The sequence below is a fragment of the Temnothorax curvispinosus genome, unplaced genomic scaffold, assembly GCF_003070985.1.
Source record: "Temnothorax curvispinosus isolate PA1 unplaced genomic scaffold, ASM307098v1 QBEX01000305.1, whole genome shotgun sequence".
Taxonomy (NCBI): domain Eukaryota; kingdom Metazoa; phylum Arthropoda; class Insecta; order Hymenoptera; family Formicidae; genus Temnothorax; species Temnothorax curvispinosus.
The window spans coordinates 486448-509884 of NW_020210085.1; the positions used below are offsets into that span (position 1 = coordinate 486448).

Sequence of the window (23437 nt, forward strand, 5' to 3'; positions counted from 1 at the left end):
AGCAGATTTCATTGGTCCAAGGAACTGACAGACAGACAGACAGACAGATGACAAATCATGATATTCGAGTAATTGATCCATCTGCAAAAGTTTTGCAGTAATAAACAGTAATGAACTTCCTATTATTAACATTGATTATACATCTTAAAAATTTCATGAAAAACTTTGCATTATTTGCACAAACAATAAACAAATGGATGTAGTTGTTTGTCATAATTGTTTTATAACAATTAAGCATATGATAATTATTTTATTTGATTATCTATACATGTGATATAATCACAAAAAATGAGCGAAACCTTAGTCGCCATTTGAAAGTGCTTTAGCGAAATACGTATGTTTGCAATTACGTATATTTTAGAATGCACTAATAGCTAAACAAATATTTTTTGTCATTTTCGTCAACATTACATAGCGGTGGGACAAAGATATCATTATTACGTGTCTTTTCCAAGCGACATCCTATTCGTGATCGCGCGAAACGACTGATTAAGATTCGCGTAAATCCCATTAGGGGGTCTAATGCCTAAAGTGTAATATGTGCTATATTTATTTGGGGTCCTCGGTTTAGGAGCCCGGTCTTGATGATATAGCGGGACACATGGTAGAGACAGTTTATAGATGACATATCCTATCGTACAGTATTATACAATATGTTCTACATGACATAACGTAATCATCTTTATTATCTCACGCGCGTCGTGAATATTATAGATATAGATGAGTAAAATAAATTAATTTTTTTGTGCAAATTATATATATTTTTTGAAATATAATAAAAGGTTCTTTTTCAGCGAAATGAAGAAATGAAAAATATTTAGTAATAACAATATTGTAGTAATAAAATAAAATAAAATGGATAAATTGCGATAGCAACTGTAAAACGTATTTCTAATAATTCAGGCTATAATTGACTTCTCTAATAATACAACGCTAAGAGATATTTCACGATATATGGACAGTTGCGAATGAATATTGCGCCCGATACCGATATATACGTAGGTATGCGTCATTTATAGAAGCTCCTCATAAATATTCGCCACTTTACAGCGAGGAGAGAAGCGCGGCAGAGGAGCGCCCGAGCCAGGATATCTCTCGGAAAATATGAAATGGCTCTTTAAGACTGTTACTGCCAGGATCAGAACGTTCAGGAGCAGATGGGGAGTTGTTCGCTTGCTCCTTATAACGCGTAACATCGGTCGAGGAGTTTAAAAAGCTATTTCACGGCGGCAGGGTGCATCTGTTTTGAAAATCTCGCGATTTTAAGAGACACGGGGGAAGGACTCCCCGGAGGGGGAGAGAGAGAGAGAGAGAGACTCGACTTGTCAGCCGTTTTGAGGGTTCGCGCATCCCCGAATCTTCTCGGTGTCGCACCCCAAAAATTATTGGACATGCCAAGAGCCCTTGTTACCGCGTGCCAGAGTACACTTTGCGGAATCGGCTGTCAACGCCAACTGTCAAGATCGGCCGCAAAAAGTTTGCCGTTTTGCGGTCATACATACATTGCGTCTGGTCGACAATAGACCGGGTACGATATTATAATTTAAGAAAATATTCTCTGGTATACTTTTTATAAGATTATTAGAAAAAGATAAATCTATCAACGCGAGCCGGACGTCGCGTTCGAGTTCGAAAAAATTGTAACTTCTAACTAATTTTTATATTGTGTCTCTAAATATTATATTTAATAGGCGCGACTATTTCTAAAAAAGAAATAATTAATTTTCATAAAACTTTTGATATCCCGTGTGCGTCACAGGAAGTGTCTGGAGCACTGAATATTCCGAATGACCCAGTAGGAAACAGGAATATATTAAATTAAATGCGGACGTAGACGCGCTTATGAAGCCCATAAGGGAGGCCTAATGCTTACACGCGGATTCAGATTAGGTTGAAGAATTATGAAGCGAGTTAAATCAGCGGCGAGATTAGATCGGTTAGGCACTGTTATCTCACCGTACTCTCCGTCGCTCCCTCCAGTTATTTGCTACATTAAGATAAGAATTTTCTGGCTAGCATCGAATTTGCGCTAACTTGTAAGCGCGGTCGAAGGACCGAAGTGAGCGCGAGTTCTACATATATTATTACAGATAATTCTAAACCAGAGTACATTCCGCCACGAGAAATTTAAATTCCCTAATACAACAAATTACTATTTCACACACGCTTCGCACTAACATGCCTCTTGACGCAATCGCGCTTGAAAATACAAGAGACATTTCCGGAAAGGACGTTAGGTTCATCGATCGTCGGACGGCGTTACGGTGCGTTTTATCGAAGGAAGGGTCAACTGACCATCCGACCGTCCGAGCGTAAAGGTATTCGAAGCTCAACAGCTAGCTCCGAAACGTTACCGGGGGGGAAAATCCTCCAAGGGGTGCTCCGGTACGGCATGGCACACCGGGCGCGGAAGAAAAGACCCTTCCGGCCTTTCCAAGATCGCGCAGGGTGCGACACCTCATTTCCTTATCTTTAACAGGCCGTTACTTCTCCGTGCTTCGTTTCTTGACGTTCTTTTATCTGTATACCCGCGGGAAAACGCTCCCACCCTCGCGCGCAATTGACATATACCCTGCGCTTGGTAAAAGGAGCCAATTAGCGAAGTCATTCTGATTATAAAGCCGAACGTGTAAACGTAACATGTGTTTGTTATTTCCTACTGTGATTCTTTAAGATAAAGTATCCTAACGTAAAAGAAATGATAGATTTTTATCTTGATCTCATGAAAATATAATTAGAATCACATTATGCGATCGTGCGACGCCGCGACGCAGTCATACAAAAACAACGGATGATCGAACGGGAGGATCGCAAATAGCGTATCTATAAGATACGATACTGGAAAGCAAAAATCATCAGTCAGGCCGAAGATCTCCAGGAGGGTGATGTCCGTCTGGTGTGTTCGCCCGCCGGCCAATAACACCCCATTCACCCTCACCGAGTCACACACCCCGGAATCCAAAGTCGTCGCACCCTGTGAAAAATGATCTTCCCTAAATTGCTCGCTTACATGATAAATATACTACTCTCGGCGTACATATTGCCTTATACGTAAAGAAGCGTGTCGCGCCGATGTACCATTTGCACTATATTTAAAAATATTGCCTCAATCTTACTATTATTTTTGTAACAACACGGACTATAAGAAAACTGAAATTAATGAGCGCCTTCCCAAGAACTAAAATCATTTAGATATATTATATTTACAACTGCATTTAGATATATTATTACAGCTTTCGTGCCTGACAAAAAATTGGACGGTCGGATAATCTCTGAATTTCATTTGCATAATTAATACGCAAGTGTATATTATGTCTGGCGCGCTTGTTGTTATCCCGATATCGCGGGAGAGAAAGATGTCGAGCCGCAGGGTACCGTTACCCGCCACCCTCGATACTGTTACCCTGTTACCCCGAGAGAAAGATCTGATCGCCGTTTCGATCTCGGACGCCTTAACAGAGACGTAAGGAACTGCAGCAGGTATAATATAATATATTACCGGACGCACACTGCACGCCGTTACGTTACCCTGCGCTCTCTCCGAAACGGGTAGTCGTGCGTTCGTGCTCGTAAAAATGGAGATCGCAGCGCAGATGAACGAGGCGGTAACGGATTCTTCTATCACCGTTCTATCGCCTCGCGCCGTCCCGAAACTATTTTACGACGCTCTCTCGTAGCTCTCTATCTTTTTCCTCCCCCGCGTGGATCAGATGAAACACACGCAACGGAAGCGGCGTATACGAAACGAAGAAACGCGCAGTTTCGAGTAATATTTTTACGAGAGTTTTCGTAATATTCCAGATTTTCTGAAACATGTATACGACTTGTCCGGCGCTGATCCGCGCTGATATATTTTCCGATACGGGGCACCAGAGTGCGAGTGTCCAATAAGCGCGTTCCTACAGAACGCGGTAGCAATAATTTTAATATATAGCAATCGGAACCGCGTGGTACAAAGCATCACCACCGTGCGGTTTTGCGGCTGGACGGTCCGATGCGCGGCGTAACGAGGAAACGGCGCAATTTTCAACTACAACACACCAACAAGCCTAATGTGTATTATGTGCGTATATAAGCGAGAGCCGTGAACGGATCGCGAAGCGAGACCGTGTATATGCCATTGTGCCCGGGTAATTCTCGATATCCTGCCGATGGAAACGACATGGAGCGGGGACCGGGCTTCGCATCGCGGCAGGACGCGCGGAAAAGGGGAGAGGAGAGATCGTAGATCGATTGTCGGGCATACCAATCATTGCCGTAATACCCGCGGCATCGATGACACCTCCACTGGCTCCACTATCCTCCGCTCGCTCGTTCCTTCCCCTCATCGACTAGCGCGAGGCACGCATGCCTCGGTTCGGCACGACGACTCCCTTCCCTTATCTCGTAGTACGAAGCTTGTATGTCGGAACGACTCGAGTCCGACGACGACGGGGTCAGCGGAGCATTCACGAAAAAAAAAAATCGTCGTCGGAATCCGCCGCAAGAGTAACGAGATCACGGCCGGCAATCGTCTTATAAACGGAAGCTCGTCTTGCGGAACGTCCCGTACGCGAAGCGTAATATGTCCCTGCCATTTGAGAACTTTTTTTATTTATACGCACGATTGAAAATCGTGTCAAGTCGGGCTTGTATACGTATCTCTCTCGCTGGCGACTCGGAGATTCCACGGGGGAATATATGCCTCGCTTCGGATCGGTTCTGTATCTTTTCGCCCCTTCTTCCCCATCGCCGCTTTCTTCCGACGACGCTGCGTTAGTTACGACTCGGGCTTCCGTACCCCCGCAGAAATAAATTTAGCAATTATCTGCATGATCTCCGCGTGGCCGGCTGTCGAGCTTGTTCATTCATTTTCCGCGCGAAATATATACCAAAAAAAAAAAATGTTGGCGACAGTATTTGATAAGTCGCCTACGTGTCGACGATTAAATTGCAGCGTACACATTTCGGAAAGAAGTGAGAGGTATATAAATATTTTGGACGTAAAATAAGTGTAAAACTAATAAAGTTAGGGGGACAGAATTTAGCAGACGTTGGCGAAGGAACACGAGTCCTTTCTATACGCGTATATTCAACATCTTGTCTTGATGCGGCTGAGAGGGTGGAACGACGTTCGTTAACGCGTTTCCAGCGGTCTGGCACCGATCGGTGTGGGTGCGGTCGTATATTCCCTGTCTCTTCGTTCCCATTTCAATCTCCAATACCATTCATGCGTTTTGATGTAACCACCTCGGTGACGGTGACGACGCGACGTGGACGTGCGGTTGCGTGCGCGCGCGCACACGCACGCACGCTCACGCATCGCGTACAAGCTCATAAACAAAACGAGCGCGTTTTATTGGAATGTCAAAGCGGAATATTGGTATTCTTCGCGAGGACTCCCCAAAATATGTACGTCCGCGAGTTGCATGCTAATGACCGATGCGGGAACTCGCCGCTCCACGCCGTGGCGAGTATCGGGCCTCTCCTGCGCCTCTCCTCGCATCCGGTTGTCAACGCGCGGAGTCGTTAGATCGCCGTCGCCATGGCGGCTTGATAGCCGCCTGGAAACTCACCTTTCCATTCTAACTTTAGTTCTTTCTCGACCCGAGAGCGACCGTCTCTTCTCTCCCCTTTTGTCCCGCATGGAAATCGCGAACGGCCGGGGAAACTGATGAGTCGACCTAAATATCGCGCCACGTCCTGCTATCCCCGGCTCCCGGCTCGACCGTACAAATCGGACTCTGATTCGATGTATTTTATTCGTTCTTAATAATCGCAATGTACATATAAATGAATCGGCAATGCTTGTCGATTTTGGCTATCATTTTTTACGGACGAAGCGTGGCGTCGCGTCGCGTCGTGCCGTGCGATCGAAGCCACCTCTGACGCAACTTACGTAACGAACGAGCGAGGCATTCCTTTTGCAACTCCTCGTTGACGCGCGTGGCTGATGACAGCATTACGATCTGACGTATCGTATATTGTATTAAAATCACCAAAATCCGAACCGATATAATAAAAATATACGCGATACGAATCGATCGGCGCGATCGTTGGTCTAATAGACGTTAAGACGTAGCGTGTCCGACTGTTTCGTCCAGCGTGCATAAATCGCCGTGCGTAGTTTCCCCAGTCTCGGGGGAACTTTCCAAAGAAGCAATTTTATCATAAATATCGGCACCCTCGGCCAGACAAAACCTACCGTATTGCTGTGCATTACGGTCGTGCGATCAGTATAACAAATTCGCGTGACAGATATATACGTGATAAAGCCTGAGAGAATCGAATTTATTAATTAACAGAAACACAAATTTACTTCCGTGGCGACAAATTTTTTTTGACACGACTATAAAATCGCCAGAATTAACGTAGCCGTCACAAAAAGCATAAGAGAAACCCAGTAAGATCGATATATTATGACGCGATAAGCATCGCGTGCAACGCGACGATAACGATCTTAGGTCACGGTCCTGCCGCCGTTTACGTTATGTCAATCCTGCGAAGCGACCACTCGCGATAACGATCTCTCGTGTTTCTCTCGCACAGGTGGTGAATCTCCAAAGACCTGTCTTTCGCCAGGTCCTTTTCTAGACGCGACTGTTTATACAATCAACGGATCGTTAATCGCAAAATTTGAATTATTAAATGGTTACGCAAGTATATCGCTTCGTCGGGATTGGCCGTTACGACGACGGAGAAATCACGGGTGCGCGAAAACAAACTGCCTTCCAGGTTTGATTAAGATATTAGGGGGTCAACGGAGAAACGAGATCGCTCTCTCTCTCTCTCTTCGCCCCCCCGACTCGAATCGGTATGTATTAGCGACGGCGATACTTAACGTAATTGTCGTAACCCGATCCCGTATGGTAATGAGCGTAGGCGAGAGAGAGCGGGTTAGGCGCCGAGCGAGAGAATGTTTAACCTGCACGCCGGGGACGGCGTATTGTTATTTTAATGGGCATTATTTGATTTTAAAGTTCAGTGAATGCCAGTGTGTTCTTGAAGGGGGATGTGATTGCCTCCGCCGATAGGGTCCCGGACCCTGTTATTTCCTTTCCCCGAACCCCATTTTCCGCCGCTGGTATATACGGCTGCTCTGCCCCTGCCCGCTTGTCAATCTACGCCACGGTACGCCTGAAAGTCCAAAAATTGCCATGTTCTCTCGGACGTGCGCAAGAATGCAGGGCTATCGCGTGGAAGGAAATGCGCTTCGAAAGAACGATTCTTTCTCCCCGATCAAAATTCTTGCCCCGTCGTTGCGAGAGGACAAGCAAGAGCTCCTCTCTTCCTCCCAAAATTCGCTTCTCTCCGCTTATTCTTCATAATAAACCTTAACAAGTATATTTTGACAGACCTTCCGATGCAAAAAAATATTTGGATATTTTCTTACGACTTGCAACGTGTTCTGCAAAGACTGGCCAAAGAATGACTAGACAGAACGCGGCTACTTCTTCCTCTAAATTAGCGACGGACTAGGAAAGGTCTGCGGGATCGTGGCCCCGTATACCGGTTGATTTGCTACAAAGGGGATGAAATAGACGGAAGCGAAGGGGGATCGAACCACTAAACTCGCGTCCAGTAAATAGAATCTAATCAACTCCAGTTGCGGCCGATCGGTCAGATTTCCAGTCAAAGTAGCCTTCACCGCGCGACCAGTCTTCGTGGAATATCTTTTTTCAAAGACAACGCACACGAGATCGTTCCCCGGATGGCGTTAGGAGCGTCACGTTGGTCGATGAAATACGCGTGTAACCGACGGTGACGGAACGTCGTGGCGTTAAAAAGGGAAAAAAAGGTAATATCTTTGACAAGAATGTGCACGCAGCCTGCGTCGTGGAAGGAGCAACGCGCGGAGGACGAGAGATTACTCCGGCCTGAACGAAGACGGCAAGGCATAATTAAGTAGCGCGACAGGGAGGGTGCCAGGACGGTGTAACTACGGGCGCTCTTTTTTTTTCCGGAGGCATTAGGGCGAGCGGTTTTTTCCTTTAATGTTAAAAAAGTTACGCTGATATGTGTGCGTGCGCTAACGGTAGGAGAAAGCAATTTGTTTCGCTAATCTTTCTCGACGACAGACGTAATTGAAACCCCGACGCAATTATGAATCGCGGGACAAGGGGACGATCCTTACGCGCGCCCGAAGCCCCGCTTCTTTTATTTTTAATACGCTCGCCGTGTAACGTAATTGATAAACGATCAGTCTAATTCTGTCCGTCAGTAATATCCCATTAGTTATCATAGTTTGTAACTAGCGTTCGGTGATTAAAGCGTAAAATTTCGGTTTCTATTGAGAAATTATGAGCAATAAAGTATTGCAATTCATACTTGCTTGCGTCAATGATTACATATCATTATTATCGATTGATAATGAATTACGTTTAAGAAATACATAAGCAGCGAAGATCGTAAATTTTAAAGGAAGTAAATTTATAGAAAAGGACCAAGATTCATTAAGTGAAAACCGATGGCGAAATGAGCTTAGCCATTACGAGGCGCGACGGAAGCGTCGCGGGCGGGCGGACGAGGAAAGGCCGCCTCGAAATATTTCACAGGGACTTATCTCGCGGGAGTTCTCGCTATCGGCGAACTTTTTAACTCTATTTATTTCGCGCCGCGGTGCGAAGATTCATTCGGTTGTTATTATTTATTACCGCCCGTGCCGCGGCGGGAGCGAAGCGCGCGAGGCCTTGCCAACCAAGAGGGTGGCGAGCAATAATCGCCAACAATAAACGCGAATCGCACTTGATTATTATGATTGTCCGACTCCTTTCTGTAGCACCCTCAAATAACTTCGTTTCTCGTTAGTAGCCAGGCTCCCCTTATGCCGTGGCGAGCGGAGGGAGAATTTGGCACGAGAGGCGAAGACGCGGGAGTATAGGCGAAACCGGAGGGACGGGTCGTCGGGGAAAGACGGTAGGAGGATAAGATAGGGACGCGGGGAGGGAGAGCGACGCGTTTCCGTTTGCGAGAGACGGTAAGATCGGGAGCTAGGGTGAATGACAGCGGTGCAATTTGAAAAATTACGGGAGCCGCATACGCTTACATGATGTACGTTAACCCTCGTATACCCCATGGATATCTCCCGTGTGCCCTGTGGGCAAATATCCCGTACGGGCAAGACCGCGCGCTTGCCCTTTTGATTCGCGACAGTGTTCAGTATATCTCCGTACCTATTTTCTTGTAAGCGCCTTTCATGCGTTCGTTAAACGGAAAGGATTCTTTTCGCGCGAATAACAATCAAAAATTTCTTTCTTTGGATATTGTTTTTTTGTTATTATCTTATTTCTTTTCTTTAATTAAAGTTTATATTAATCGCATATTATAGGAAGACTCATGGTAGTTTGAGGTAATTTAACAAAATTACCGCTCTACTCTTAAATGACAATTCACAGTCGACGCCATTCAACTTCTCACTCGCTCGTTCGTTTTATACGTCGCGATATTATCTCTCCCCGTCTACTGGTAATCAGTAACCGCTACTAACTGGCGCAACACGCGTAACCGTTTAGGAGGACACGTGCATCCTCGCGCGCAAGTCGGGCGCTCGATCCACGCTCTTCGAAGGCCCCGATCGTAATCTTTCTGTCTCAGGTACGCGTATTTGCTACGTGTTGGTCGGAAATTCTCGATTACACGGAGGCGGCGGTGGCGGCAGTGGCGGGCCAGTTTATTACGAACACGTGGGAGGACTTGGCGCGCACGTAACACCGTAGGTAATACGTGTACACCCGAAGCGGAGGCGGTCGGCGGTAACACCATAAGATAGGGTCTCATTATTGTCGGTACAGTGTTCCTAAATTGCCGCCCCGAGCCGTGGTAGACGACCCGGGAGCGAAGCGCCGCGGCCGGGTCTCTCACGACTAACTAACGGTGGACCAATTAACTTTCAATTAGAGAATGGAGATAACTCTTATCGCGTCCGCGGGCCCGCGCGGGAGGGGAGCGGCGGCTTTTAATGGGGCCCTTCTTTACCCGACGGCCGACGTTTATGCGTCCGCGCTGATACATTGTCCCGGAAAGGGTTAGATATGGATCGTTATGTACGTAAAAGCGATATTATCCGATTGAAGGAACGGGCGATTAACCGGCGAGTTAATGCGGCTCCGGAGCCGTGTGCCGCACCGTACTTCGTATGAGTTTGCGCGAATCATCCCCGCGAACGCGGTCGTTCCGATAACGCTCGGAGCCGCGCTTATCATCTATATCCGCGCAATTATCGCCAGTTCGACAGAATGGATACACGGGCACGCGGCGCGGCGCCAGTTTCTCTATTTAACGCAGGCGTTCCGCGAAAGACGTACATACGCCGTTCTTCTTCCACAGAGAGAAAGCGATTAATCAAAGGGATCGATTAGCGCGTGACGTACCTTAGACGATCGCGATGAGCGTTACGTTCGTTATTCGGATAAACGCAACGTACGAACCATCGAGGAGGCAACGGGCGCGGGACATCCATATGTATGATTATGAGAACGGAGTTATCACCGCGTGGCTCCCGGGTAGAGGAACACAGCCCGCAGCCAAGTTCATATTTGTGCATTACGCTCACGTGCAACGATACAATAAGGAATCCTTCGTATCGGGGATGCATGCTAAGTACATGCACGCAGCAAGCTCGTCGCGTATCTAGCAATGTCGATGCGTCGTCGTTCTCCCCCGTGCCTAGGCTTCGATCCGTCTCTCGTATATCTGCCGGATCCTCGTCGCCTATCGAGTCTAGGAACGGCGAACGATCGTCTATCGTCTTCGTCGCGCAAGCGATTTCTAACTACGAATATCCTAAAAAGACGATTAAGACGATTCGAAGTTTCTAAACGCGATTCGTGATACGAATTGATTGTAAGGATCCCCGTATGCGCGTATTTTTTTACGCGAAAAAAGTAGCACTATAGCAACTAGAAAATTGAAGAGAAGTAGCTTCTCAACATGTGTATTATGAGATTGCGGTAAGAAAGATGCATGAGTTGTACGAACTAAGGAAACATATATAGCAGTTAACTATTTATAGTAAATATGGTAGTCTATATTTACTTATTAAAATACTAGAAAGTATTATTATTGCAAAGAATATTTTCTATTAACATTTAAGTTACAATATTTCTAATACACTTACCATCGAGTCTTATATCGATCATGTCTTCAAAATTTATTTGGAGCGATGCTAATTAATTTTTAGTGAAAATGAAATAACTTACACAGTTTAGACCGACGGCTTTGATTCGCGTTGAAGTTACACGTGCACAAGAAAACTATATTTACGATCAACGTCCAATTACAATTCTCAGATTAATTTGTTCGCGTAATTAATTGTTACCTATCATTAATATTTCGATGTTTCTTCGTGAGTCAATGCATTTCCAAGTTTTTTTGAAAATGCAGTTGATTGAATCGTCCCAAATTTCTTTCGTTGCAAGCATCAGACAATAACGGGATTATGAAAAGAATGGAAAACGTGAGTTTAATCGACGATTCCTTCTTTGCATTTTCATTGAAAGATATAATTATTAAAAATAATTCTGTGTATTGCGAAATATTATGAAGTCGCGTACGCGCATATGATGAATTTGTAGACATTGCGGACATCCGCAATGAGATGTGAAAGTCCCGGCTTCCATATGCACGAGACGAATATTGAAAGGCCTGCTCGACACCTCACGACGCCGACATCATGGCGAATAATGCTCGCCGCAAACGTTGTCTCTCGGTGTATGCAAATTTTTCAGGTTTTATACTCGATAACTCATCCAGATGGTAATTTAACGACTAGAATTCACCGAATGACATACAGTTTTGGTATATTAATAATCGAACAATAATGATCTAACTGATCTAGCAATAAGTATAGTGCGATATCAATGATAATCTTCAATAAGAAAAACACAAATAAAAATCGCGCAAAAAAAGGAGAATCTTACTAGAACGGTACGATGGCATTCTCGATGAAGAGGAACGAGGTTGCATCGTATCGCGTCGCATCGCGTAACGCGGAAGAGAGAGAGAAAGAAAGAAAGAGAGAGGGAGAGAGAGAGAGAGAGAGAGAGAGAGAGAGATGGAAAAAAGAGAGGGGGGAAAGAAGGGGAGAGAAAGAGATAGAGCAATGTCAGCTCGAAGAGTGGAACATCACGGCGAGAGCAGGCGCCGAAGCCGAAGCCGAAGCCGAAGACGAAGACGAAGACGAAGACGACGACGAGGACGAGGACGACGTCGACGAAATAAGGCAGGGTGAGTGGGCGGACGCGCGTCGTGCCGGAAAGCAGCATCGTTCGTCGAGCAGGGCGTTTCGTGGGCGGGATAACTCCGCCCGTTATTCGGCGCGCGCTCCCGTTATTCACGTACTCTCCCGACTTCTTCGTCCTCCGCGCTCTCTCGGTGCTCTCGGCCCGCGACTTCTCGCTCGTCGTGGACGGTACAGTCCCGTCTAGCCGCTCGCACGGTCACAAACCCGAACACAACGGCGGTACACGGGCCGTTCCGCGTAGCTCCTCCGCGCCGCACGTCCACCCTTCACCCGCGCGATCCCCGGGATTCGATCGGGGGTGCGACCGGTTGTCGGACCGTCGATGTCGGCGTTCGGGGAACGCACCGCGACTACGTGAATGATCGCTTTCCGGACGGTACCGAGTAGTGCCAGTTCGCATGACAGTTTGTGTACCGTGAACAGCACGGGGGTGGTGAACAGTGGCGGTCGCGAGAGACCGTCGGACGTATCGTCAAAATAAGTGAAGATAAGTGAGAGCTAAGCGACACTGAAGAAATGTTGCCGTATCAGGTGGCCATGGATTACGGGGGCTTTCAGCGGCAAAGCCCGGTCGGGGTCGGGGTCGGTGTCGGTGTCGGCGGACCCCATCAGGGGGCCGCTGGGGCGATCAACATCAACCCCGCGTTCACGCACTCCTGGTTCGTACCGGCGGACCTCTGTGTCCCGTACAAACAGAGTCAGGGTCCTCTCCTCGAGCCAGGGCATGTTGTTTCTCTTATACTTATTTCTCTAATTACGTATTATACTTAATAATTATCGTAAACGCCATTAATCTTGTACGGCGATCGACCCGCGATCCTCACGATCCGACACGAGCCTCCTCACGTATTGGATCTGGCCATTCTGGCCGCTCGATAGACCGTCTATCGACCGACCACTTCGATCGATTTAATTCGTCGATAATTGCTATAAAATTCATCTTTATTTTCACAATCGCGAAGCGATGCCTATTGACCAAACATCAGCGTAACTCGAAATACCTTACTCGGTGGACATGTTTAACTTTACAGTCATCCTTGAAAAGACTCGAGCGATCTAGAAACACGCCCCGCCGCTTAATCCCAATGTATCATGTATTATTTATGTCACTTGACGCGTAACCACGTCCCGCGTGTTCGACAAATTACGCAGGTACATCTGACGAGGAGCGGTTGACACTGAGAATTTCCGCGGCCCTTCGGAAATCGGATGAAAGGGCCGCCCCGTAGTACAGGGTATGGTCCCAAGAGAGCTCTGTCACAGTGAGTGGATAATGGGAATGGTGATGGGTGGCGGTAGGTATAAGGCGCAAGGGTGGTAAACCAATGGGGCAGACGAGTACGTCACGCCGCGGCCGTAAACCCGATGTGATGTCGGAGGAACGCTGATGCTGACGGGGCAACCGGGGGAGCCGTCAATGTTACCTTTCGCCCTTATCTTCCTTCCAATATATACCTCTATTTTGATTTTCGGACGTTGCCGGTAACGAACCGATCGCGCTAGCGCAATTCGACCAGTCTTTAATCGTTACTACCGTCGACCATCCTATGGGGGCTGGAGAAAAAAAAATCGGCGTAATTTATTTTCTACATTTAGCAGGACGATTCGTTATTCCGCGACTCTTAGAGACATTCTGCAATACGTCGCAAACGATGGCAACTGTTAGTTGAAAAGTGTTGTTTCCAACTGTCAATCGCCAATCAGAAATAACACTTTTTAACTAGCAGTTGCCATTGTTCGCGACGTATTGTAGAATGGGCCCTTAGCGCGGTAGATTAACCGACAAAATTAGCGAAATTTACGAAATTCGATAATTTTATTTGACGGAAAACCCTATGCATTCTCGTAAAAGTTGTATGAACGACTCGCTTCGTTTTAATCGACGATCTAGTTCGATCGACTAATATGAATCTATTTTGGAGATTATAATATAGTGAAGCTAGAAGCGGTCACGAAACAATTCAACTTCTTGAGATCAGTGACCGCGTCATTATATCTGACTTTGGCGACCGTGTCGCGCCACAAATGCGTCCTGCCGCGCGGCCACGGGCTCACGTTCCCGGAAGTTAAGACACCGGCGCATCCGGATGCGAGCCACGGACGTGAGGCCTTTCGAAACCCCTTGCTTTCTCTACTAGCCGACCGAACGTCGGCTACTTAACTTTTCAGTGGGTGTCCAAGTCTCGGCCAATCCGGTCCCACCGTAGAGTCGCATTATTTTCAAATTTCAGCTAATCAGTATTTTTCATGTGCAGCCTCTTTATAATTTTATTTTTTTACAAGTTTTCTATAATTTTTTTTACAGCGATTTATAACGATGTTTTCAGGGATGCTTGAATTTTGGAAAAATATGAAATAACATTACTGCCGAGACATTTCGTTCATATACATATATAATTTTTATTTTTTTCTTTTATCGCAACTTTTCACTTCTCTAAAGCGATGTTGAAGATTATTATATTCTTTCCGTGATGGCGATCTCAATCGTAACGGTCAGCTTCACTCGAACATTAAGAAAAGCTGTATCCGCGACGGAAAGACAAAGGGCACGACAAGGCGCTTCGCGTCGTAAACTACGTTTGATACCGGGGGAGAGTTTGGGGTCGCGTCCAAAATGTAAAGGAAAGAAGAAACAGCTCTTACAAGTGCATTTACCGAAAGTTCTCAGGCTCGACCTCCGCTCCTCCGCATCGGGAAGCTCATCACGTAGACTTTAAGCCCTCCCTTATCTGCGCGTCATCAGGAGCCAACTTCCCTCCGACTCTCTATCTACCCGCTCTCTCTCTCTCGCCCTCTCGCTGTCGTGCACACATCGCCTCTCTCTCTCCTTTTCTCTTTCTCTTTGTCTACTCTTCCCATTTTTTCTTCTCTCTCTCTTTTTTCCGTTTTATTATAGGTGTGTAGCGCATGCATGCATGCGTACGGCGTGATTTACGTCCGCGGATGCAGCGGGATGCTTTAGTGCTCCCGGCGTTATTCTTTCTCCGCTTTGTTTTTTTCCTTGTTTTATCCTTGCTTTCATTCAGATTCCGCTCCGTTTCGTGGAAAGCGTTTCCTTGCTCGTGTCGTTATCGACCGTGTCACGATGAGTATTATAATACAGAGCGTGTATACCGGTAGCTTTGACTCACAGCGATAGATCGCTTTCGTCGCCGAGAAAGAATATCATTATATCGATAGACATGGACGTAAAAATTTGCGGACAATTAGGAAAATTGTTTCCGATCGCAGCTTTCCCTTTCCACGTCGGATTCGACGGCAAGAGGCGTCCCCGAGCTTATCCTATACGCGTAATTGCGTAACGCCGCGAATTTACACGCGTCGCATTATCCCCTTCGCGCTCGCTTATAAAACCCGACATGATTCGAGCGTTGCATCATGAATGAAATCGCGGACCGTACTTTGGTCCACTAGAAGCGAGGGATGTACCGTGAATTATTCATGACATCGAATAAGAACGTAAACGACAAAAGACAAGCGCTCGCGAGGCTTTTTTTTATAGCGACTTTGCGAAAGGGTTTGCCAACAACGCCGACGCGCGACGTCTTGTCGTCTCCTCCGGCGACTAACTGCGTCGGATGAATTGGAGAATTCGCGGATTAGCGCGTCGCTCGGAAAACTTACCGTAGAAAAATCCTCGTCCAAATCGTGCGCGCGCATCGCAGAAACCGAAGCGATTTACGATTCCCCACGCGAATCTAATCGCGGCGCGGAGCGATACCGTAAAACTTATTCTTCGCTCCTCGTTATCGGACGGTCGGCGGAAATGACATTTTTCGCCGTAACGCTACAAAAGCCCGGGCATTCGATAGCCGTTCGGTTTCCCCACCCCCCCCCCCGGGTTCCAGGGACCGCGAAAGAAAATTATGTCGAAACTGGAGCCGTAACATTAGGAGCATTGTATTGTTGCGCGGAGGCTACGACTCTCCGGGGAGTAGGTTGGAAGGTCCGTTCGTCCTTTTCCGACTCACGTTCCTCCTCGGCGAGAAACGCGTGCGGCGCACACAGGCGCACGTATATACCCACGGACGGTGGAAATACAGATGGAACCGGGACATACCCTCAGGTGGTGCTTCGGACCGGCAAATGAATCGTTTAATTGAATTAGTCGATGAGTCCGTGCCACGACGCGCATTATAATTTCTACAGTTGCCGATACCGTTCCCGCTTCCTGTCTCGTCGCCGAGAGAGGAGTCATATCAGGGAGCTCCGGGGACAATCGTCATCGGGGATTGCGAAGGGGTTGCGAAGATTCCCGTTACGATTACATACCACACAATTTTCTTTCAGCTCGTTCGGGCAACGTAATAATCCTCGTAAAACAGACACATTCGATCTCTAAAAATATGTATTTTCCAAAGAAAGAGAGAAAATATTTTATCGTAAGATCGTGAAATAATTGTGACTGAGAAAAATAAAAAAAATCACGCAAACAGTACAAACTTCGAAAGCTATCGTTAGTTACGAAACGATGGATAAATATCATAATAAACTCGCGACTCTCGCATTTTTTAACGCAACTTTCTCTGGAGAAATCGTTGTTCCTTGGAATACCAGAAATATAATCTCTGCTAACATTTGAAAAAATTATATTTAAACCAGATTAACATATTGCCACATTTTCTTTTATAGACATGAAAGACATTTTCCGGGTGATAAAAATCTCGCGCGCGATTGTGAGCCGAAAATCTCAATAGGCTTTTCCATCATAGATTCCGATGTAGAGAAACGACGTTGTTCGCTCGGTAATTCGCCCGATTATTACCACGAAACTGTCATTTTTCGTACCTACGGGGCGCGGTGACGATTCGACGATCTGAGCCGCGCTCGAAGCTGAGAAACGAGGAAACAGAGGGGTGGCGAGCATCCGAGGGCGAGAGCTCGTCATAGCTCGCTGCTGAATTATTGATAGGCAGCACTTAGAGAGGCGAGAGAATGTCGAGCACGGTGGCGGAAGGCGCCTCTCCACGGTGGTAGCCTCTTCTCGAGAATCGCCAAGGATATATACCGGCGTGCGATGGTTGCGCGAGGGACCGCTATCTCCGGCCCCACGGGACTCTCGGGTCTCGCGAGCCCTTGCCCTACCGCCCTCGCCGCCCAATTCCGACCAATTTGACCGAAAGTTGGACGTAATTTTATTTTCACACGTCTGCAGACGCGTTTCGCCGCGCCCGCCGCGGCGACCCGGCCGTATACGAGGGCGGCTGCTGTTCGGTGCGCTTAGGCTTCGGCTTCTCTCCGGCTAAGTTCCGTTCCTCTTGGGGAATGGACTCGACACGGTCAAAGGAAACGAAGGAAGCTGCGTCCCTCTCTTCCCCCTCGTATTCTTTATCCTCGCCAATCGTCGGCGGAACCGTCGGCTTTTAATCGTCTCAATTTGGTCCGCGTTCACGTAACGGGGAACGACGTTTGCGCTACAAGTAAACGTGACGTGTGGAGAAACACGAGAAATCCACATTACGTTTAATTATTTTAACATTAAAAGAAACGCATTATTATATCCGTTTGAGTACCCGACAAGAATCGCGATATCAAGAGCCGGCGGGAAAAGTTTAGCGCCACGCTCTACTGCAAAATACTCTATCATTTGGCGAACAGCCGCGGAAGGGAGGAATCTGTCATTATCCCTTTGGGACGAAAACGAAAGCCTGGCCGTGAACGAAACTTCACCGGGGGGTAGAAAGGATCGAGTGTCGCGGAATGCCTGTAAAATGCCAAAACAAGATTCTGGCCTAGTGATGGGCCTATATATATATATCGGTGAGATGTTCTCTTTTTCTCTCCCCCTTTCTTTCGTTTTTACGACTTCCGATCCCCGCTCGGGTGGCAGCGAGAACGGTCATAATGGGTTACCATCGTGTTGGCGCATTTCTCGTGCGAGGGAGAGACAAAACTCACGGGGGTGGATGGGGGAAAGCACCGTCGTTTTACAGTCGTTAAGCGCAATAGCGAACGAATAAAAATCCCATCGCGTTTCGTATCATTTCGACTTCGAACCGGTCCCCGAACCTGCTTCCGAACGACGGGAGTTAGTTAATGGGCGAAACTCTTAACTATCCAATGCCTTCCTGGGGACAAATCTCACGGAGTTACGCGGGGGTTTCGCCGATTTACGCGTACTCTTCGATACACCGGGGTGAGGAATTCCCGAAGAAGAGGAGTTAGTCGCGCCTTACCGTCCCAGATGGAAAACAGCTGACGGCTAACGCATTAAAAATTGGCATTTGATGGCACGCAACGTTCCTTGAATCTTGAATCCCAAAACGATTCGTGTCCCGCCTAGAACGAGTCCGTTGGGCAAGTATTCGTCGCGATTTAACAAAATCTTCGCGTACGCTCGCGACATCCTGGAAAGTAGCGCTCGACGTGGGTCCACCCGCGCCGCGGTTCTCCGATTCGCCGTCGTCGTCGAAGGTTAACGACCAAGCGGTACCAAGAAACGGCACGTAAATTACGCGCGACGCCGTCGCCGTCGCCGGTCCGCCATTTCCAATTGGCCGGCGTTTACAGTTTAAATGTAAAACCGTGCATCCGAGGGGCCGTCCGTTGGGCGTGGTTACGTTACGCCGATGTTCACTACGCGGATACGTTCCGCCGGCTTGTCAGTAAACATGGGCTTCATAGCGCTTGAATAATGTATGCCGCTTAAGCGGTGGCCGCACCGCGACACAGCACATCGCCACGCCTCTCCGCCTTTATACCTATTTGCGCGGCCGCATAATTTCAGCTTCTGCCGCGTGTATTTGCGCGATATAACAACGCCCGCCTCTGTCGTATGTCGCAAATGCCATCAGAAGATGCGTCGCGGCGAACGACGGGCATCCGATAAGAGGAACGAGACCAGAAGTACGGAACGAATCCGCGAGCTGATCGCCGTCTTTCTCTTGGCTAAAACTTATGAACGAAATTTGTAGGATTTCACGATTGTCTCGCTAGAACGATTTATCGAACTGCTGGTCTTTTAACCAGTTTGAGAAAATCGAGTCTGCCCCTACGCAAACGACAGTAAGGGTACACTTCCGCGCTCGCAATCCCAGTTGGTTAACCCTTAACTGCGGACATGTGAACTCCAATTTTCAGATGTGAAAACAGAGAAATAAAAACCATCACTCTCCGTATCACGCATTTACTACATTTCCTTGTATTTTTCAGCATCATGTAAGGTAAATATACCAATGCCTGGACAGTCAGTGGACACGTATCTATATCTGGACACCTTTATCATTTTTAGTCTTTAAATAAGTACAACGCGAATTAAAATTAAACATAAAAATATTTTTCTTGTATTTTGAAACTTTTGTTATAGTATGTTAATTCGCGTTATACTTACTTAAGGACTGAAATGACAAAGGTGTCCAGACATAGATACGCGTCCACTGACTGTCCAGGTAACAACAGACTGTCGCATTGGTACATTTACCTTACAGAATAAAATTTTTATTTGTTTTCCTAAAATAATTGGTCAAAATTACGAAGCAAGTCGCGAAAGTCGCAGAGACTCCACAACCACAGTCGAGGGTTAAAGGGATAAACGTTGGCAGACAGAATTATTTGAAATCTTTTTTTTTCTCTCTGGGGACTGTTCTCTGTACGTGCGAATCGCGATCCACGATAGCGTCTACTGCGATCCGAAGAGACGCGCTGCTTCGCTGCTATAACCGTGCGCGTGTTTGCATTACAGCATCTTGGAGTTGCGCAAGGAGAAGAGCCGGGACGCGGCGAGGTCGCGGCGGGGTAAAGAGAACTTCGAGTTCTACGAGCTCGCAAAAATGCTACCACTCCCGGCGGCTATCACCTCCCAGTTGGACAAGGCCTCCATAATAAGGCTAACGATCTCGTACCTCAAACTACGCGACTTCTCCAGTCACGGTGATCCGCCGTGGTCCCGGGACGGTCCACCGCCCAGCAAATCCGTCAAAGGTAAGACAATACGTCACGTTTCATCGGCGACTCGAAGAAAAAAGATTCGCTGGCACATCACATTTCGCGCTCTTACAGCGATTGTTATTGACTGTTGTATATAACAACTGAAAGATTTCTTAAGAATACTGACTTTACTGAAAATAATTTCGTTGGCTCCGCAAATTATTTGGATTAAGTCGTTTCGTCGCAAGAGTAAGATGTATTTGACAAGAATGTACCTACCAATGGTTCCATTGCGGCAGCAAGATTATTTCTTTCTCGTACATTTTTCGAGCAATTGAGCAATGAATTCTGATCTTACATGTAGCTATTGAAATTTGTATAATTCGTGTATCATTTAAGTAGATTCTAATTCTATCTGTTTTTATTTCAGTCAGATATAAAAGTGATACGCGATATATCGCAATATCGAGTTGCGAACATTTTGTTTTAATTTATCGTGATAAATGTAATCTCTCTCGCTCTCCGGGCAGCCGACTCGACGAAGATATATATCTGCCGATGATGTCTGTTGATGGATCAGCATTTAACTTCGGGAAGGGGGAGTCATCCAGACTGTTAATAGGGATCGGGACCCCGTATATTCCGTACGCCTAACTTCCTCTCTGGGGATAAGAATAAGAGAGGAAGTCAGCCGCGTTATAATTCCTTTACGCTCGCGTCGTCTGCAGTAGAGTAAACTGACGTTGCGGCGGACACGTGCGGAATGTATCGTCGCGGTGTTTCATCGTATGTGTGATATGTATTTCATATATGCTTTTCGATATATGCTTCTTACCAAGAACTTGATATTCAACAGTTAAATATGTAAATGTATAAATCGATATTTTATATTAATTTGAAACAAAATAAGAAACGGAAGTAAAAGTAAGAGAAACATCGCAAACGTGTAACATGTATTTTATATTTTTCATTACGTGTGCTTCGTATCAAGAACTTGATATTTAGCAGATAGATGTAGAAATATTAATGTAGTCCATTAAATGATCGAAATTTGATTAAAGCCAAAAAAAATTAAAGTATATGAATAAAAGAAGCGTCGCAAGAGCATGCGGTAATCGCGTTAAAGCCAGCAGATAGATATTCGGCCTGTCTCCGATTACGAACGATGTCGTCTCGCTAGACACGTGTCTTCTATTATCAGACGGAACCGACATCGTGTCGCGACGTGGGTGCCGTAATTCGATTTACAAAAATATGCTGTGGGTAAGGGCTTTTCGTGCAACGTCTTTTATATATAGTTTGATGAAATAACTTTTTGTCTACATAACATAACGCGAAACATAAAAACCACCAGGATACACCCTGGGGTGTATCTGGCAAAGATTGTGGACAGCAGCCTCCTTAAGGAAACACGTAAACTTCGCAATAGATCGAGCTTCCTGATACCCTTTATAATTCCAGTGACCATGCAGCCTGCGAAAGAGAGAGATTTCTAGATACATAGTAATAGAGAATTGTCGGCAATCATCGAGCGATAAGATCGCCGCGGGCCTCCTTCATTTTCGTGCTTCATTTAGCGAAAAGGGAGCAGCTTATACCAGCTTATTTTGGCGGCATTTTTGCTCTCACGCTTTTTTCATTTGAGGTAGTCGAACCGTACTATTACCGTCTAATCAAGCCTTTTCAGAAAGCACTTTTTCAGAAAGAATAGACCGTTGTTGTATTGTCGCTAATGTCCCCGCTATCTATCGATGAGAGCAAAGTTCTTCTCCACAAAGGAGAGATCGTAAAGACACCGTTGTTGAATTTGTCGAGAAGCTTCACTTACTGTCGCGGAGCCACCGCATATTTTCGGAATACGAGAGGGGTCGGTTGAGTTAATATTTACAGTGCGGGAAGGTCGCGAAAAGATAGAGAAAGAGAGAGTGAAAGAGGGGTTTTGCGCCACGTACGCGCGGGTACGTATAAAGGCTTAGGTACCTCTCTACCACTATCCACATGAAAATCTAATCACGACAGCCCCCTACGAGCGCGCGCCTCGCGTTACGAACCGCCAATGTAACTAAACTAACGAAATTGAGTTAGGCACCGCGCATCGCTGTGCCGCAACTCCTCGTCAAACTAAATCCAGTGCGGCCCCTCTTCTGTGTTCGCGCCCGCATGTCAGGGCCGCCGTCAGAACGAACGAGACAGGCCGCTCGACTTAACCGGGTAAAATGATTTCGCGATTCCGAGACTTCGACAGCGGTCGGCTTATCGATCCGCCGAGGATCGTTCGGAAGGAATAATCGATCGACAGCTCCCATCTCGTACAATAATTACGTGATATTCGCGCGCGGAAATACCGGCGCGAATATTTTTCTAAGCTGCCCAAGACAAACACGCGCGTACGGCCAAGTTATATTTATCAAAATATTGTGATAGACGAAGGTGCGGTACCGGACTCGCGTGGACAATTGACCGCGCGGCGAGCTATAATATAATATCCGCGTTACAAAAGTAATTCACCTTTCACAAACCATCTAAAAAATGAAACGTTCTTATAATGAAAGTGTACACGGAAAAAAAATGAAGTTGCTTCAATTAAACGTCGACGTCACGGGCTGCCACAAGCATAAGTAGATAATTCAATTGGATATTATTGGACCAAATATTTAAATTATTAAAACAATTATCTGATGGTTTTTGTTCATTAATATTGATGTTGGATCAATAAATTTTGTCTCAATAACACTGATGCTGTTGATACAAAAAATAATGCTGTTGATAGGTACAACGTCATTTTTTTCGTGTATCAATGTGTATTGCTTATTAGCCGAAGCCCACTTTAGACGATCTATAATTAACGTCGCAAATTTCAATTCGTTCTTAGCGATAGTATCTTTAAAGATCAACTACATCTTCAAAGATTGAGACAACGAGGGCGCGCGAAGGGACTCGTTCGTATTGGCGAAAGGGTCATTATAATTGGGAGAACAAAGGCGTTCGTCAAGAAACGAAATCCCGTTAGATTATCCCGGAGTCCGGCTCCGTATACGGTAGGAAATATCGGCATTACCTTGTTGACCGAAAACCCGAAACTTAGGGTCAGTCCGGCAAGTCCGGGCCATTCCGCCTCATCCCGATGGACTTACGAGATTAAGCGGTTCGCGCGCGAGTTTGATCGAGTCTTCTAAGTCCTTTCATTACGGAGCTTGCTGGGGAGCGTGGGATTATTATTACGGTAAGAAGTAGCCCGCGTCTTGTTTGTTAAACGAGGGGAGAAAAGAAGGCGCAAAAGGGGTCGGCGGCGGGGCCGATGGCTCAACGCCGATGTTATATGCCGCGTGAGTCACGTATTGCTGATCAATC

General features: G+C 46.5%; 1 protein-coding gene across 3 annotated transcripts in view; it reads left to right on the top strand.

Annotated features, from left to right (window-relative positions):
- Window positions 1-23437, top strand: part of LOC112452730 (protein trachealess) — a 76853-nt gene that overhangs the window by 45496 nt on the left and 7920 nt on the right. Inside the window, exons 1-2 of one of the 3 annotated variants that reach the window (XM_025013099.1) lie at window positions 12322-12942; window positions 19902-20140. In XM_025013099.1, the coding sequence (XP_024868867.1) occupies window positions 12737-12942; window positions 19902-20140 (445 nt within the window). In that variant the 5' untranslated portion in view covers window positions 12322-12736. Of the gene's footprint in view, window positions 1-12321; window positions 12943-19901; window positions 20141-23437 lie in introns of those variants that run through there. The other 2 variants (XM_025013109.1, XM_025013092.1) reach the window with 2 other exon arrangements.